We start from the raw sequence: 18,701 nt of genomic DNA on the forward strand, positions 1-18,701 counted from the left end.
CTGCTCACAACTCCTCCAAAAACGAAATGAAAAAAAAAAAAGAGAAAGAAACAGCAGCTGGTTAACCGCCCTCCCACCACAACTTTTTTTCAGGAACTTTTACTAAGTCACAGGTTGACATACTGGTAACCGGACTAAAATGCATTTTCTTAGCCTGCATGCTAAACATTTCAGAGCACTCGAAGGAGAGATTTGGGGAGGGAGTAAACGAACGGTTTTCATCTCCCATTGACATAGTAGTGTAAAGTAAAAAATGGCGTGGGGTATTTTTTGTACAAAGAGGGAGAGCTGTTAACATTGTTTAAATGGAATGTTCCAGAATGGATTTTGCATTCTTTTATATAATTACTACGATGAAAATTCTGTGGTGAAATTTCAAATATAGAAGTATCTGCTTGATGGGCACAATATTGTTGAAAATGTGCTTACATCTTTCAAGTTTCTGAACTATGATAAAAGTGTATTTAGCATATTTTAAAATCCAAATAGATTTTAATTAATGATGAAAAAAGTGGACCCTTGAAAATAAAATGAAAATTAATACATAGATATCAGAAATCCAGTTTCCAAGGCTGTATTTTTGGGAGGTGAGGAGTTTGGGAAGAGGGGTAGTTTCAATTGTAATCTGCCTATCATCTCAGAACCTTATGGCAGAAGTTTTAGGGTACAACAAGGACCTCTAATCTGCAACATTTAAAGACTTGCAAAAAAAAAAAAAAATTCACCTTTCTCTCCACTAAGCCAGCCTACATATCTTTTTTTTTACAATATGAGGAAAATTGCCAAAGGCTGAATATTTCCAGATACTCAGTGATGTCCATTTCTTGGGAATTTTACAAAATTGAGGCCAATGGGAGACATTTAATATAGCAATATTTCTTATCATAAACAGTGTTTTCTGTAGATAGCAGGATGAATTAGCCATGACATGTGGGTGACATCATTCAGCAGCATTAAATGGACCTCTCTCTACCAACTAGCAGGCCGAAACGCGCATCCAAACGCGTTAACCCATGTTTGGATGCGCGTTTTCGACGCACTAGCTTTACCCTTATTCAGTAAGGGGTAATAACGCGTCGAAAACGCACGTCCAACCCCCCCCCCCCCCCGAAACTAATAGTGCCCGCAACATGCAAATGCATGTTGATGGTCCTATTAGGTATTCCCCCGCGATTCACTAAGTAAAATGTGCAGCCAAGCCGCACATTTTACTTTCAGAAATTAGCGCCTACCCAAAGGTAGGTTAATTTCTGCCGGCACCGGGAAAGTGCACTGAAAAGCAGTAAAAACTGCTTTTCTGTACACCCTCCGACTTAATATCATGGCGATATTAAGTCGGAGGTCCCAAAGTAAAAAATAATTAAAAATTTAAAAAAAAAAAATTTTAATCGGCCCGCGGGTTGAAAACCGGACACTCAATTTTGCCGGCGTCCAGTTTCCGAACCTGTGGCTGACAGCGGGTTTGAGAACCGACGCTGACAAAATTGAGCGTCGGCTGTCAAACTCGCTGACAGCCGACGCTCCTGTAAAAAAAGAGGGGCTAGGGACGCGCTAGTGTCCCTAGCGCCTCTTTTTACTGCGGGCCCTCATTTAAATACTGAATCGCGTGCACAGGAGAGCCTGTGCTCGCCCACTCTCCCGTGACTTTTACTGAATCGGCCTGTAGGAGAGCTTTTGCTCTATTGAGCATATGTAGGAATTCCTATTTGGGCATTGCCTCCTAAGCCCTCTCAGTCCATTTGAGAGCTAATCTAGCTAAGCATTCAACTCTCCAGGGATGCAGGAGGATATTTAATTTAGCAGGGCTAAATCATCCTGTTATCTATGGAAAACACCATTTTCAGTAAACAAACTTGCTTTATCTGTTGATAAGCAGAGCTTTATTACCTATGACATGGAGAGTCCCAAGCTGAGGGTTGCAGTGGAGCAATTATTGAAAAAGCAACCGGGACTCAACTGTGGAGAGCAGACTACTGGGTGAACAAGCTATGCAAAACTGCTTGTCCACATTTACAGTCATCCTTTGATAAATTGTTCAGACAGTAATGTGAAAGGTATAGCTCATATTTGAGCCACTGATGCAACCATGGTTTTAATTTGATAAGCCCTGCTAGAGTTTGTAATCTGGATGCCTGCTAGAGTATAGCACTATGCAATACAGTCTGCTAGCCAACTGGACAATGTTTGTTTGGCCACTGCTATGCCTAGTTGATTAGGATTGAAAGGGATAAAGAGCTGTGAAGCCTGACAATGCGGCTGAGTCCTTCTTTTGTAATAATCTAGTGCCCACTTTCAGTCCAAGATGTGGAGGGCTTTTTCACCCTCATGTGCATGTGGCCTTGGGAAGAACATAGGGAGTAGGATGGCTTGATTAATATGGAAAGTTGATACTACTATTTGTAGGAATTTTGGATGAGTGCAGAGCACTACCCTTTTGTGGAAGGATTGCTTGTAGGGTGAGAAATAAACTAGAGGTTGAAGTTCACTGACCCTTCTGGCTGATGCTACTGCTAATAGGAACAGTACTTTCCATGTTAGGAACTTGAGAGAAGCCGACAGTTCAAATGATGGTTTCATGAGTTGCACTAGGACCATGTTTAGATCCACTGGAATAGGTGGTTTTGTGACTGGAGATTTTATCTGCCATAAACCTTTCATGAATTTGGATACTAATGGATGAGTGGAGATATGTTTTCTCTCAATCTGAATATGGTAAGTGGCTATAGTGCTGCAATGTACTGTCACTGATGAGGTGCTGAGTCCCAAAGCAGACAGAGAAAGCAAGTACTTAAGCAGGTCTTTGGGTTCACAAGAGAATGGATCCAAGGCATTTTGCTGACACCATGCAGAAACCTTTTTCCATTTAAAGCCATAAGCTCTCCTAGTTGATGTTTTCCTTGCAGGCACTATGATATCCTCCACTTTCTCTGGTAAAGATAATCCAGTGATTATTGAGTGCTCAACATTCAAGCTGTCAGATTGAAAAATGGTAGGTTTCAGTTAATAAGGATGGGCATGATTTGAGATGAATCGGAAGACCAAGGACTGCAAAGGTAGTTGCACTAGATAAGGAAACCAAACTTGTCTGGGCCATGCTGGATCTATGAAGATCAGACAGACGTTATCTTTGAATATTTTTTTCAATGTTTTGGATATCAGTGGGATCCGTGTGAAAGCATGCATGAGATCTACATTCCAGTTGAGCAGAAAACAGCATCATGAGCTGTTCTGAATTTGCTGGGAAGAATGTAAACATTTTTGTAGTTTTTTTGTTTTGTTCTGATGCAAATAGGTCTATCCCTGGGAAACCCCATAGATTGAACAGCTTGTGTTATGGTTTGTGGGTATGTGGACCCTTGGCCCGAGATGGGAGTTGGTACCACCTGTGGGGAGAAGCCCCACAGGTCCACACTGTCGGGAGGCGAGGTCAGGCACAGCGGGGAGCTCTGGGTGAGGCTATGGAGAGGTCCCAAGAGCCAGGAGAATTACTCCAGTAGAGTGAGAGGCTGGAGATGATACCTGGGCAGAGACCCCGAAGGGGAAGGCACCAGACAGGCTGCAGAGCAGGAGGCACGAGACTGACTGTGCAGGAGGTATTCCGGAGAGGCAACCCCGAGGGGCGGAGCTGCACAGAGTAGGAGGTGTTGATGTAATGACGTAGGCCAACCTGTGGAGCAGGGAAGCCCGAGTCAGGTCTGCACTGATGACGTATGCACAACCCCGAGGAACGGGAAGCTCTGACAGTCTCTGTATAGCACGGAAGCTCTGCCCCGAGGAGCGGAGGAGTGCTGGCAGTCTCAGAATAGCATGTAGGGGGGCGAACCCGAGGAGCGGGGAGGCGCAGACAGTCGCAGTGTAGCACGAGAGCACTACCCCAAGTAGTGGGGAAGTACTAACAATCTCTTGAGTAGCACGTAGGCGCAGCCCTGAGTAGCGGGGAGGCTCTGACAGTCTTGTATAGCACGTAAGTACAACACCGAAAAGCGGGGAAACACTGAAGTAGAACTCCCGAGTGGCAGAGGTGTTCCAGGGGCAGCCCTGAGGAGCGGGGAGCCTTGCAGGATAGGACTCCAGGAGGCGCAGGGCCAGCCCGAGGAGCAGGGGAGGCCAGGAGACCAATTCCCCGCAGAGTGTGCATACTGGCCCCCGAGGAGAGGGTACTAGACAGAGTCCAAGTCCAAAGAGTCCGATAGCATAGCCACAGGAACACGAAGGCAGGAGCTTGAAGAGATGTATGAAACTTGTTGTCAAATTGGCTAGCTGGGGGTGAAAGTGGAGCTTAAGTACCCAGGTCTGATGACATCATCAATCAGGGACGCCCCCGAGGTTCCCGCCGAAGAGGCTTCAAATGAGGGCCCGGTGGTGCGTGCACGCGCCTAGGAAGGCCCGAAGTCGACGTGGGTGGCGTCAGCATCCAGGCTGCCACAAGGAGCCCCGGGGAACGTGGCAGTGGAGACTGGCCTGCGCCGTGAGCAGACCCGGGGAGGGCAGGAGAACGGTGCAGGAAGTAAGTAAATGAGGTCGCAGCTGTTTGCGACTGACGGGCATAACAGCTTGTTGGCTAGTGATTGTTGCAGAGACCAATCGTGTGGTCGAAAAATTCTGCTGAGGCAATCTGTTAATGTGTTGGAAATTCCCGTGTATTATGCTCTTACCCTCTTTCCTCTAAAACATGGGTGGAGTTGTACAACTGTAAAATGTTTGTTCATGATCTGCATAATATTTGGCATTTTAGAAGAGCAGCATGCTACAAAATTTATATCCTCACCATCATACTCAAAAAGTCTTGATCTAAACAACAACAATTCCCTTTTAGAAAATAAAGCACATCAGTATGATTTTTTCAAACATTGATAGGGATATCCTCTATGCAACAATTTTTCAAACAAAACCCTAGAATAATTTTTAACTCACTAAGGGGGTTATTTTCCAAGCCGCGATAGGCCCTTATCACAGCAGTAAGATTTAAATTAGGGGGAGGGGAGGAGTCCGGGCGGAGTTAGGGAGGGAATTATGGTAATCGGCGAGCCGGCGATAATGTTTCGAACATTATCGCCAGCAGTAGCGCGGGGAATAGCACCCCCTGCTTCGCCCCTCTGTAGCGCAGGCTTCATCATTCTGCACGGAATGATGAATCCTGGTCTTAGGCTGGAGCTTGAATGGTGCAAACATTTTACAATCAGTAGGTTTTGAAAATAATGTAGTTTCTAAATCATCTTCTCTGTTTTTTTTCGAATTTTAAATCCAGAAAAGAAACTGAGAAAAAACTGTAAACCATTGAAAACTGGATATGCTCATCACAACTGTTTATCTAATGTAAAAATGAATGTAATTCAGTAACTGAGCCAGACCAGAGTAAAAAAACATCATCCATAAATCTCTTCCATAATGGGATAAGATTTATGAAAGGGGATTGTTAAACCCAGGTCTCTTCTTTGTAAGCGAGGGGGCCATGGTAGCACCCATCAATATCCCAGAAATTTGTTGATAATAAATACCTTCAAATACAAAATTTTTTTAAGAATGAAGCTGGTGGGAAGATTGTGAGGTCACTCTCTACATACATTTTTTGATGACACAAAGAATGCTGTCTGGGGGAATCAATGTGTACAGAGATTTCACATCCATAGTAACTAAATAGAAATATGAACAATCCACTTCCAAATCATCAATGATCTTTAAAAGATTTGTAGTATCCCTAACACATAAATTAATGTTGAGCACAAATGATTTAAAACAAGTGATCAACATATACTTAGAGTGTCTCCAACAGAGAATCATTGACAGAAATAATTGGTCTGCCGGGAGGTTTTTGAGAATCTTTATGTACTTTAGGCAATATGTAAATAGTTGGAACCTTAGTGAATTTGGGACTGAGAAAATTATATTCCTGAAGAGTTAAAAAAAACATACAAACTGAGGGGCTCTTTTAAAATTACTTTTAATTGAATTTTATAAGGAGGAAGTGGGATTCAAATGCAGGACCTTTTAAAGAACATAAGAACATGCCACACTGGGTCAGACCAAGGGTCCATCAAGCCCAGCATCCTGTTTCCAACAATGGCCAATCCAGGCTACAAGTGCCTGGCAAGTACCCAAACATTAAGTAGATCCCATGCTACTAATGCCAGTAATACCAGTGGCTATTCTCTAAGACATCTTGATTAATAGCAGTTAATGGACTTCTTCTCCAAGAACTTATCCAAACCTTTTTTATCCCAGCTTCACTAACTGCACTAACCACATCCTCTGGCATCTCTGACAACAAGAAAGTTCTTTCTTTCATCTCCAATGTTTTAGAATTTCATATTAGTGATTTTGTAGGAAGATATCTCATGTTTATCACTGAATCACCAGATATGAATCATAATATCTAAGAAATGGACATGCCAAATATTGACAGGCCCCCAAAACACTGTCACAGCAAGAGAAAGAACTTTTGCTCATATGAACCTTAAAACAGCACTGGCTCAGTGGAAAAAACAAGAAACCTTGCCCTGATTAGAACAGAACTGAAGGATAACTTATCAGATCTGCCTGTTTGTATGTTCCTTTGTAAATAGGAGCAAGACAGAGGGACAATAGGACTTAAGCTCATAAGCAGGTGTCAGGAACTAGCCAAGGTGAGTCCATAGGTCAGAAAGACCCCCACCCTTGGAAGAAAGAGGTGGGTAGTTGAAGACGGAGAAAAACACTCTGGCACACAGCTTGGCATACAGACGTGGCAGCTCTCTCTCCAAAGAAATGGGGAGGGGGAAGAAGATCTTAATGTGGCAGGACCCTCTCTGAAGAAATGGGGAGGGGGAAGAGACTTGCAATGTGGCAAAGACCCTCCACCCACCACGTGATTATGCATGAGATTATGCATATTTATCAACTGGAAAGTATAAGATATGGGGGCAAATAAGGAGAAGGAGCAATCCTGGAAGCGAAGGATCCCCTAAAGGAGTGACCCTACAATCGAAGGACCCCTGAAGGCTGAGAAAGCAAGAACCTGTGGCGAAGCATCCCTGAAAGTGAAAGGAGAGCCAGAAGCAGACCAGTACTCCCTGCTATAAAGGAGGGAGAAGACCAGGTGTGGAGAGTGACACAGAGTCTGAGACGGTGAGGGGGGTGAGAGCAAGCCCAGATAACCCGGCAAGTACCAGAGCCAGAAGCAAGTCTCCTTCCTGGACTGACAGCCTGCTCTGTCAGTACCAAGTCCAGGAAGAAAGCCTCTCCTCTGCCCACATTATACAGACCTCCAGCCAGCGTCTGCTTCAGAGGTGAAAAGAGATATATTGCCTGAAGCTGGGACCAGGGGTAAGTAAGTTAGCCATAAGTATTAATATATTAAGCAGGCTAAGGTTTATGGCATGTGTGAAACCGCCCATGATACAGAACTTTCTTTAGGGATAACTGGTGCTTAGAGACCAGGAAGTTAAAGACAGAAATTGTTGTTATTTTCTAAATGCTGTATCCTGCCAAATCTGATGAATAAAATTCTGTTTCTGAGGAGTACACGTTATCTTTTTCCTGACTTAGGATCGTGATGTAAAGAGGGAGGGCAATTAGAAGTGTCCTGCAGCAGACAGGCCCCTGCACCCCTAAATTTGCATACAGTCTTGTTTTATAATTTGTATTCAAGTGATCCACCTCAATTCAGCTTTAACTCTGATGGGACATCGAGTTATAAAGGTTACTAACCACGTCATCTTAACAATAATTTAACTTCGCATTGTGTGGACATTGAAAGATAGGTTAATTAAGTGGGCAATGAGTTATATAGTTTGGCATGGACATTGAATAATGGGGTTAGTAGACTCTTAATTCAGTTTATTTCCATCATAAGATCAAGAAAAAACAAAAACCAGACTGGACACTGAACAAGTAGATATAGATGTTTTTGCAAATTATTTTATTAATCTTTAAAGAAAAAATTAAAAAAAAAATTAAAAAATATTTATTTGGAATAAATAATTTTTTCAATTAAAAACAACATTTTTCAATAAATATTAATTTGGAATGTAGAGGTTTTTGGACCAATGATTATATCAGCTAGTATGCTCTAAAGCAGTGGTTTTCAACCTTTTTTCGGCCGGGACACACATGACATATGGTTCTCACATATGTGACACACTGAACATGTGACTGTCATGGGGCTAAATGTAAATATACATTCTTCATCCTCAGTAACCCCCTCGACCCCCAATAATGGGTGCAGAGCAGAACTAGGGCATTACCCGTACAACTCACCATACAAAAAAAGATATTCTGGTTCTGATGACCTCTCAGTAAAAGCAAAACAAACTCCCTTTACTGGAGGCACAATACCCCTTCTTATGAAAAGACAGTAATTTACCACTAATGCATGTCCTATTGAAAAAACATAACAAATAAGATTGATACAAATGCCTACATGCTAGTAAAATACCTCCCCTCAGTCACACACCCAGAACTGACCTTCATCAAGTACAGAAAGACCACAAATTATAAATATGGAGACAAGCTGAAATGGAAAACCAAAATAGCCGCTCTGCATGCAGTGCAAACCTGGAGAAACGGAAAGAGCACTTAGGGATGTGAATCGTGTCCTCGATCGTCTTAACGATCGATTTCGGCTGGGAGGGGGAGGGAATCGTATTGTTGCCGTTTGGGGGGGTAAAATATCGTGAAAAACCGTGAAAAATCGAAAAATCGAAAAACCGGCACATTAAAACCCCCTAAAACCCACCCCCGACCCTTTAAATTAAATCCCCCACCCCCAAATAACTTAAATAACCTGCGGGTCCAGCGGCGGTCCGGAACGGCAGCGGTCCGGAACGGGCTCCTGCTCCTGCATCTTGTCGTCTTCGGCCGGCGCCATTTTCCAAAATGGCGCCGAAAAATGGCGGCGGCCATAGACGAAAAAGATTGGACGGCAGGAGGTCCTTCCGGACCCCCGCTGGACTTTTGGCAAGTCTCGTGGGGGTCAGGAGGCCCCCCACAAGCTGGCCTAAAGTTCCTGGAGGTCCAGCGGGGGTCAGGGAGCGATTTCCCGCCGCGAATCGTTTTCGTACGGAAAATGGCGCCGGCAGGAGATCGACTGCAGGAGGTCGTTCAGCGAGGCGCCGGAACCCTCGCTGAACGACCTCCTGCAGTCGATCTCCTGCCGGCGCCATTTTCCGTACGGAAAATGGCGCCGGCCATACGCGTATGGCCGGCGCCATTTTCCGTACGAAAACGATTCGCGGCGGGAAATCGCTCCCTGACCCCCGCTGGACCTCCAGGAACTTTTGGCCAGCTTGTGGGGGGCCTCCTGACCCCCACGAGACTTGCCAAAAGTCCAGCGGGGGTCCGGAAGGACCTCCTGCCGTCCAATCTTTTTCGTCTATGGCCGCCGCCATTTTTCGGCGCCATTTTGGAAAATGGCGCCGGCCGAAGACGACAAGATGCAGGAGCAGGAGCCCGTTCCGGACCGCTGCCGTTCCGGACCGCCGCTGGACCCGCAGGTTATTTAAGTTATTTGGGGGGGGGTTCGGGAGGGTGGGGGATTTAATTTAAAGGGTCGGGGGTGGGTTTTAGGGGGTTTTAGTGTGCCGGCTCACGATTCTAACGATTTATAACGATAAATCGTTAGAATCTGTATTGTATTGTGTTCCATAACGGTTTAAGACGATATTAAAATTATCGGACGATAATTTTAATCGTCCTAAAACGATTCACATCCCTACCTACCATAGTCCCAAGATTTGCAATAATGCACACAAACTAATCCGCACAAAGTTACACCTGCATTATGGAACACACTCAACCCAACTTATGAAATGGCAATATTACAAATATTAAATCAGACCCTAAATACTTCCTATTAGAAAAACAGAATAAGCCAAGCTGCTATAGATCCCCACACAGAAATAATTGTAAAACTATACTAATAAATGTTACAAAACAGGTGATGAACAGAATAACATCCAGCAATTAAAAACTCATAAAAATTATTAAAAATTGTCCAAATAACAATAAATATTTTAAAACAGCAGACATAGCACATATTACCCAATAATTAAAATGGCAAACAATCAAGAAAAATAAACTTTAAAAGCCACCTTTACTTACCCTCTCCAGCAATTCTCCTACTCCTTTCCCTTGCAGGCCAATAGCACACACCAGAAGCAGCAGTGACTGCTGAAGCTCTATCCTCACAGTCCTCTTCCTTAGGGCCCACAACCATTCACTCACACACAGTCTCTGTCTCACACACACCAGCCACCTCCCTGACCAGATTCTGTGTTTCACACGCACACACCAGTCACCTCCTTGACCAGTCTCTGTCTCTCACACAAACACAACAGTCACCACCCTGACTAGTCTTTCTTCCTCAAACACACACCAGTCATCTCCCTGACCATTCTCTGACTCACACACACACACACAAGTCACCTCCCTGTCCAGGCTCTGTCTCTCACACACACACACACCAGTCACCTCCCTGACCAGCCTCTGTCTCTCACACACACACACACACACCAGTCACCTCCCTGACCAGCCTCTGTCTCTCTCTCTCTCTCTCACACACACACACACACACACACACACCTGTCATCTTTCTCACACACCTGTCATCTTTCTGACCAGTCTTGTCTCTCTCTCAAAGAAACACATCACCTCCAACCAGTCTCTCCCTCAATCACACACAAATGCTCTTGTTCCCATTCGACCACAGGCACACACAAAGCTGCCACTCACGCACCCAGGCACCCATTCTACCACACACACACACAAAGTTGCCACAACTGCACCCAGGCACCCATTCTAGCACAAACACACAAAGCTTCCACTCACGCACCCATTGTACCTGTTACATCCGTCGCTGCTTGACGCCCTAACTCTGCCCTCTCTACCTCTGTGGCGACTCGCTCCGGGCCTGATGGATGGCTAGCTGCCGCAGCGTCTTCTTGCTGCTTCTCTCCAGTGTCCCCGGACTGGCACGACGCTGTGGATCCGCCATGTTCCTGATGACGTAGGGCGCGAGCGTGCACTCCCATTGATGTACCAACAAGGGCGTGAACCTCGGGGGCATCCCTGGAGATGACATCATCCGCTTCCAATAGAAAAGGTCTCAGAATTTGCTAACAGATTGAGTTAGCAAGGATTTGTCTTCGGATTCGTCCAAGCTACTCTGCCTCCTCGGACTTACCAGGGGTACCCACTCCTCGGGGGCCTCGCTCTCTTTTCTTTATTTCAGACAAGCCGTTAAGCCCGTTAAAATGGGCTACATTACATTTTTTTTTCAGTCCATTTTCTAACACAGCACCCTTCTACACTTTTTCTCCCTCTCTCCCCCTTCCCCTCGTTCACTCCTCCCTTTTCCTCCACTCAGTCTTACTCACCCTCTGTCTCCCACTGCCTCCTTCCCTCACTCTCACCTCCCTCCCCTTCCCTCAGTCACTCCCACCTCTCTCCCCTTCCCTCAGTCACTCCCCACCCTCTCTCAATCCCATCCCCTCCCCCTCAGCCCTCCTCCACTCCCTTTTTCTCTGCTCCACAACTTCTTACCCTTCCACTTACTCACATCCCTGTCTCTCACCTCTCCCTCATTCTCCCTCTCCCCCTTCCACTTACTCACATCCCTGTCTCTCACCTCTCCCTCATTCTCCCTCTCCCCTCACTCCCTACCTCCCTCCCACACACTCACCCACTCCTCCCTCCCTCTCACTCAGTCCTTCCCCCTCCCTCACTCTCACTCAGTCCCTCCCTCCCCCTCCCTCAGTCCCTCCCTCCCACTCAGTCCTCCCCCTCACTCAATCCCTCCCTCCCTCTCACTCCCTCCCACTCCCTCCCTCCCTCTCACTCAGTCCGTCCCTCCCTCTCTCTCTCTCCTCCCTCCCTCGCTACTGGCCGCCGCTGCCGCCGCTCGCTGCCGCCGCCACCGCCTGCTGCCGCCACTGCCACCCAACGCCGCCCGCTGCCGCCGCCGCTGCCACCCGACGCCGCCGTCGCTGCCACCCAACGCCGCCGCCGCCGCTGCCACCCGACGCTGCCGCCGCCGCTGCCGCTGCCACCCACCGCCACTCGATGCCGCCATGTTTTTTTTTTTCTGGCAGAGACCGACGTGCTCGCCCGCACATGCGCGGTAGAGCTGGTCTCTACTGCGCATTTGCAGCACGTCGGTCAACCTTCAATTATTAGGTTGATTACAGACAGGAACCGGTACTCGCTCCTCGAGGGCCTATGTTCCTGAATACTCTGAAGAATCTTTACTGCCTGGAAGCTATCGCAGATACAGACAATTGTGAGTTACCATCGCGCTCTCAGAGCTTACCCTGGAACCAGGTACTCGCTCCTTGAGGGCCTAACCCTTTCCAGCTACTGAGCTTCCTTAAGACCTTATGTGAGTCGTCATCTAGTTCTTGCTATGAATACTGCATACCCTGTCTACTCACTGTCTATAGTTTCTCTACAGCTCAGCAACCCTGGGATCGGGGTTCCAGTCTCTGAGGGACTTCAGCCCTGCCGGGCATATTAGCTCACTACTGCCACCTCTGGTGGTTCTACTAACCTGTCTAATAAAAGAATTATCTGTGTCTGTCTCCATACCCAAGCCTAGCCAGTGGTCCCTCTCAGGATATCCTCCTGGGGCGCTGTCATCTGCCATCGGCCCATGGACCCACCTATCTACATTCCTCTACAGTCGAGTGTCATCTCCAAGCACTCCGCTGATAACAGATTGCTACTCCTTTCCCATCAGGAGTCTTCAGCTACAGATTCATATTAGATTGCTACCTCCGCAGTCTATACCTTTATAGATTGTTATCTACTCCCTCTACAGAGCTGAGTATTTCAGATGGTTAACTCCTCCTTCCACAGGAGCCAGCTCATACAGATTGCTAACTCCTCTTTCTACAGGAGCAAAGCGTAACAGATTGATAACTCCTCCCCTCTGCAGGAGTATAACCTATCATTCTTAACTCCTATCTGATTGCTCCGCCCATCTGGCATCAGATTTATAACAGTACCACACACACACACAAGCTCTTACTCAAGCACCCAGGCACCCATTCTACCACAGGCACACACAAAACTTCCACTCACACACCCATTGTACCACATACACATAAGCTCTCACTCAGGCACCCAGGCACCCATTCTGCCACAGGCACACACAAAGCTGCCACTCATGCACCCATTCTATCACAGGCACACAAAGCTGCCACTCTCACACACACACACAAGCTTGGCCCAATAAGCCTGGTCTCCGCTCTTCAGTCGCCGGCGGCCTTGCCTCTGGTGGCAGCGAGCAGCGTCTTTACACTCTTCGGCCCCGTTGGCCTGGCCTCCGGTGGTGGCACTCCCCTACCAACTGCATCGGTCAGTCTGCCCCTGGGGAGAAGGGAAGCACAAGTGGGGCAGTGGGACACCAGGAGCCGCGACACACCTGCCGGTGCTTGGCAACACACTGGTGTTTCCAGTCACACTGGACATAGTGAGGTCAAAAGTAGCGCCGGCGTCATTTTGAATATTGGCAATACGGCCCGAATGCAGGAGGTCGCTCCCGGACCCCCGCTGGACTTTTGGCAAGTCTTGTGGGGGTCAGGAGGCCCCCCCAAGCTGGCCAAAAGTCCCTGGGGTCCAGCGGGGGTCCGGGAGCGATCTCCTGCACTTGTGACGTCGGGTGACAGGAACCAAAATGGCGCCGGCGCTACCTTTGCCCTGTCATATGGTAAGGGCAAAGGGCCACCGGCGCCATTTCTATTAATGCAGCTGTGGCCCGAGAGCGGGAGATCGCGCCGGGACCCACCCCCCACTGGACCCCAGGTAATTTAAAACATTTTGGGGGGGTTCGGGAGGGTGGGGGATTTGTTTTAAAGGGTCGGGGTGGGTTTTAGGGTTGTTTTGGTGTGCCGGTTTTCCCGCCCTCCCCCGATTTACGATTTTTTAACAAAAAAAACCATGACGATCAGATTTCCCTCCCCCCCCAGCCAAAATCGATCGTTAAGACGATCGATCACACGATTCACATCCCTAATATATACCGTGACATCAACTTTGCGCCATCTCCATCTGCTGATAGAGGTGCATAACCCACTGGTGTGGATTATCCTATCTGAATGCTAAGAAAGACTGTTTTTTTTTTCTTGTCCACATAGAATAAGTGAAAGACCTTGGTTGATCCATCTGCACTGGCTGCCAATTAAGGAAAGAATTCAGTTTAACATCAGGGTATTGATGTTTAGGGTGATCTGAGGAACTGGTGCTGAATATTTATGGAATTTAGTTAGGGGATACACCAAACTTGGTTTGGTGATAAGCCCATAACTGAAATTTACATTCAGCATAGAGGGCCTTTGTGCAAGTTTCATCAGCCAGAGAGGCTCGCATAGCACACCTCCAAGAAGAGGTGCAGGGGAGATATGAGACAGACCTTCATATATCTGAAAGGTTTTAATGACATAAGAACTTCAAACTTTTTCCATTGGAAACAAAACTGTATAACAAGGGGGATGACTCAGAACCAACATCAGGAAATATTTCTTCTTGGAAAGGGTGGTGGATGCCTGGCATGCCCTCCTGGAAAAGGTGGTGAGAATGAAAACAATAAATTAATTTAAAAGGGCATGGGATAAACACTGCGAATCCCTAGAGGCTAGAGGGTGCATGGGGGTAACCAGCACAGAGTGATAGTTACTACCCTTAACAGAAGGCATAGGTGAGACCTGCATGGAGCGGCAGTTGCTACCCTTAACAGAAGGCATGGGGGTAACCAGCATGGAGCATTCGTTACTATCCTTAACAGAAGGCATAGGTGAGACCTGCACAGAGCGGCAGTTACTACTCTTAACAGAAGGCATGGAGCAACCAGTACGGAGCACCAGTTACTACCCTTAACAGAAGGCATAGGTGAGACCTGCACAGAGCAGCAGTTGCTACCCTTAACAGAAGGCATGGAGGTAATTAGCACAAAGCGGCAGTTTACTACCCTTAACAGAAGGCATGGGGTAACCAGTACGAAGCACCAGTTACTACCCTTAACAGAAGGCATGAGGGTAACCTGCATGGAGGGGCAGTTGCTATTCTTAACAGAAAGCATGGGGGAAATCTACACAGAGCAGCAGTTACAACCATGAACAGTTTGCTGGGCAGACAGGATGGACCATTTTGCCTTTATCTGTCGTCCTTACTAGGGTTAATTTGGAACTCACTCTCCATTCTTTTAGCATAAACCCAAGAAACAGCGAGACTAGAGCAAATGTGCATTCACTACTGATCAATGGTGTGCAGTATTGCATTCACAATAAAAGGGTTAAACAGGGGGGAGTTAAAAAAAATAAAGCTTATAGGTCTTGTTTTTATTAGTTAAAATCTTTTGTTAGCCTTGATGAAACAAGATTATGCTCTGCCGAGGGAGCTCAGAGCACAGAGCAGTTGCCTCTATGTTGTTACGCCATTGCCTTTTGGCTGACCATTTAAACCTATATAAAGTGGGGTGTCAACCGATCCCTGTGAGGGCCAAGAAATTATTTGGAACCTGGCCAAACTGGGATGATTACATATCCCCTTAAAATAAAAAACAAAACAAAAAAACAACATCCAACAACTGGATTAGAGTTAGGTGGAAAAAATTGCTTTAGTTAATTAATCTCATATAAAACAAAATGAGAGGCCATGACAGAAGGTTCCAAAAGTGTTAACAGATAAAAATTAAGTATATATCAGAACAAAAAAAAAAGAGCCATGAATAGGACTAAAAAGAGTAAACAACGCAGGCAGGGTGAGAGTGCGAGGACTTCAGCGCCTATTGGTGCTTTAGGCAGTGTAAAAAAGGGGGAAGCTAAGGAGACTTGGGCAGAGTCATCATTGTATGTATTTAGTTAGTTGACTGCATTTATTCACCGGCCATTCAATCATGTGCTCCAGGCGATTTACAACAGTTAAAAATACAAACAAAGCAATAATAAAATTCAGGAGTTGTGAATTTCTCATGACAAGATTAATACAGCACATCAGCTAATTTTATAGTTCATCTTCTTTGGCTTGGTGTGAAATCCGCCAATGCCCCTCACTGAATTGTAACAGCAGCCGAGACTACCCCGCCTCTTTCGTTTCCCTGGCGACCCGTGTCCGCAGCAACCCCCCCTCCCTTTTCCATCAGCTCCCCGCTGCATTGTGGGAGGGGAGGCCGGCGCTGGAGTGTGCGTGGGGAGGGGGGGAAGATGGCGGCTTCCAGTCTGCAGAATTGGAGGCGGATTCTTTCCTTCACAGGCCCAGTGCCCCGCTCCCGCCACGGACACCGGGCCGTAGCCATCCGCGAGCTGATGATTATCTTCGGGGGCGGCAACGAGGGCATCGCCGATGAGCTGCATGTGTATAATACGGGTAACAGGAGCCGGCGGCGCGGGGGGTGGGGGTGAGGGCCGCAGCCTCCGGTGGGGCTGGAGTCGGGGCTCTCCTCCGGCTTTCCTTCCCCACTGCCGGAGCTTCCACATTTGACTCGATTTTGGCTGCACTTGGCCCGGGTGCTCAAGGGCTTGGGTTGAGATTTGCCATTTGATTTTTGTTTTTTTTTCCATTTGGAGGAGGAACGCTGTTGCGCCGTCAGTGTTATTCGCTAGAAGCTGCATCTGCCGGGTATCTATACCAGCCACTACTGCACTTAGCATGAGACATGCAAGAAAATCAAATCCCTGCTCTGTTGAAGGTTGTGATATGTCAGGCCACTTTTTAAACTTGCACTAAAGGACCGTTGTCCCTCTGATTCCAAATCTTTGAGGCATTTAGTAATGATATCATAGCTGTTTTGTGGGGTGCTCTTTAGCTTATCTGGGATGTAAGTTCAAAAGTGTCAAATAGCTAAATATTCTCCTCACTGCCTGGAAAGTCTGTCACTTGACAGCTTTGAAAAAACTGCAAGATAAATAGTTCAGTCAGCCCAGACTTTCATACTAGTTGTATGCTTCACACTTAATAACTTTTACCTGCATTAATATATGTATGGTATAACCACATGCTCCCCTGAATGTAATTGCTTTATATGTATGTTGAAATGAATAAATAAGCCAAACTTCTTAAAAGAACATCTCTAGGTGCAGCACAGTATATTAATGATTCAATGCTTTAACATATTATATAAAACTTAGGTATGTTATTGCTGATTTTATACTCCTTTTCCCATGAAATTTGTTGGGGAGGAGAGATTGGATTTTAGTGTACTTGATATCTCTTCCATCCTGCAAATTTGATTGATATATCAAGACATCAAAATACAACATTTTTTTTCTAAACTTCTGTCATGTTGCTTATGTAAAGTGATGCATTATGTGATGGTCATGCATAAACTGTACTTTTTTTTCTAGTACTTTGCACACATTCAGCCTCTTCTAATCCATCAGGGCTAAATAGAGTCAAGTAGGTGTGGGTAAAGAAGACCAGTATGAGTTTAGGAAGGGAAGGAAAACAGTTTGAGCATATTATCAGGGATGGGAGATTTATAAATGAGGGTTAAAAGTGGGGATGCTATTCACTTTTATAGCTTGAGCAATTTGTAGCCTAGGCTCTTATGCATTTGAATTATACTTAGGCTGGATGTAAAGTTATTGTATATACCATATAGCTGCAAAATTTTCCTACTCTGTTAACAGTGAGTCTCTTGGTAATACTAGTGAAGGTTTGGTTTTGGAAGTACACAATTAACTTCAAGGTATAAAATGAACCCCAATAATAGTAATTGAAAATGACAGGTAGGGGAGGGGAAACTTCAGATTTTTCTGCTTTGGGTCAAAGTCTCTGTACTTTGCACCAAGCTTAAAAAACAAAACAAAACATGTGTATGTTCTCTTTGAAACTATACCCTTGGACTTTTATACCTACTTTTTGTGTGGGTAGATTTTCAACAGAAAACACATGTAGACTTAAATACAATTTACGCATTATTTTCTGTCTTGCCCCAAACACACTGCCAGTGATGCCTCCCCTAAATGCAGCTTGTTCAATAATGTGCATACTGTTAACTGGAAGGCAGTTTTCAGATAGCCAGGTTATGCACATAACTGACTTTGAAAATTGTCCTTGTATGTAGCATAGTCTACCAGTTACAAGCAGACTACATCATAAAAACAAAGCAGAAATAATGTTCTGCATTATTACAGCATTTCAATGAAAATATTTATTTACATTTAAGCACACCTATGCCACACAGTATTCTTCAGATGGTTCTGTCCAAGCTTCCAATTCAGTTATGATAGCAGTGCAGAAATGATAAGAATGAGTTTTCTGCGAAGCAGTGCCCATTTTATCCTTTATTTTCAGTTATATAGTTTACGCTTAATGGAAAATAAAACAGAATATTATAATACCTCTGTATTGCTTCATGGTTCGACTGCACCTTGAAAACTGTGCGCAGTTCAGGTTACCGCATCTCAAGAAAAGATATAGTAGAATTAGAAAAGGTACTGAGAAGGGCAACTAAAATGATAAAGGGGATGGAGTGATACCCCTGTGAGGAAAGGTTGGAGAGGTTAGGGCTCTTCAGCTTGGAGAAGAGATGACTTAGGGGAGATATGATGGAGGTCTATAAAATAATGAGTGGTTTGAAATGGATAAACGTGAAATGGTTGGTTACACTTTCAAAAAGTACAAAGTCTATGGAGGACATGCAGGAGTTACTAGGTGATACGTTTAAGACACAATACTTTTTTACTCGGCACATAATTAAACCCTGGAATTTGTTACTGGAGGATGTGCTA

General features: G+C 45.7%; 1 protein-coding gene across 4 annotated transcripts in view; it reads left to right on the top strand.

The window, feature by feature from the left end:
* Positions 1–16,012: 16,012 nt before the first annotated feature.
* Positions 16,013–18,701, top strand: part of HCFC2 (host cell factor C2) — a 116,722-nt gene continuing 114,033 nt past the window's right edge. The window contains exons 1-2 of one of the 4 annotated variants that reach the window (XM_029601512.1): positions 16,215–16,335; positions 16,536–16,587. Coding sequence is in view for 3 of the 4 variants with exons in the window: in XM_029601511.1 (XP_029457371.1) it covers positions 16,173–16,335 (163 nt within the window). In the remaining variant the exon portion in view is untranslated. Of the gene's footprint in view, positions 16,336–16,535; positions 16,588–18,701 lie in introns of all 4 variants that reach the window. The other 3 variants (XM_029601511.1, XM_029601510.1, XM_029601513.1) reach the window with 3 other exon arrangements.

Source organism: Rhinatrema bivittatum, chromosome 4 (genome assembly GCF_901001135.1).
Source record: "Rhinatrema bivittatum chromosome 4, aRhiBiv1.1, whole genome shotgun sequence".
Lineage (NCBI taxonomy): Eukaryota > Metazoa > Chordata > Amphibia > Gymnophiona > Rhinatrematidae > Rhinatrema > Rhinatrema bivittatum.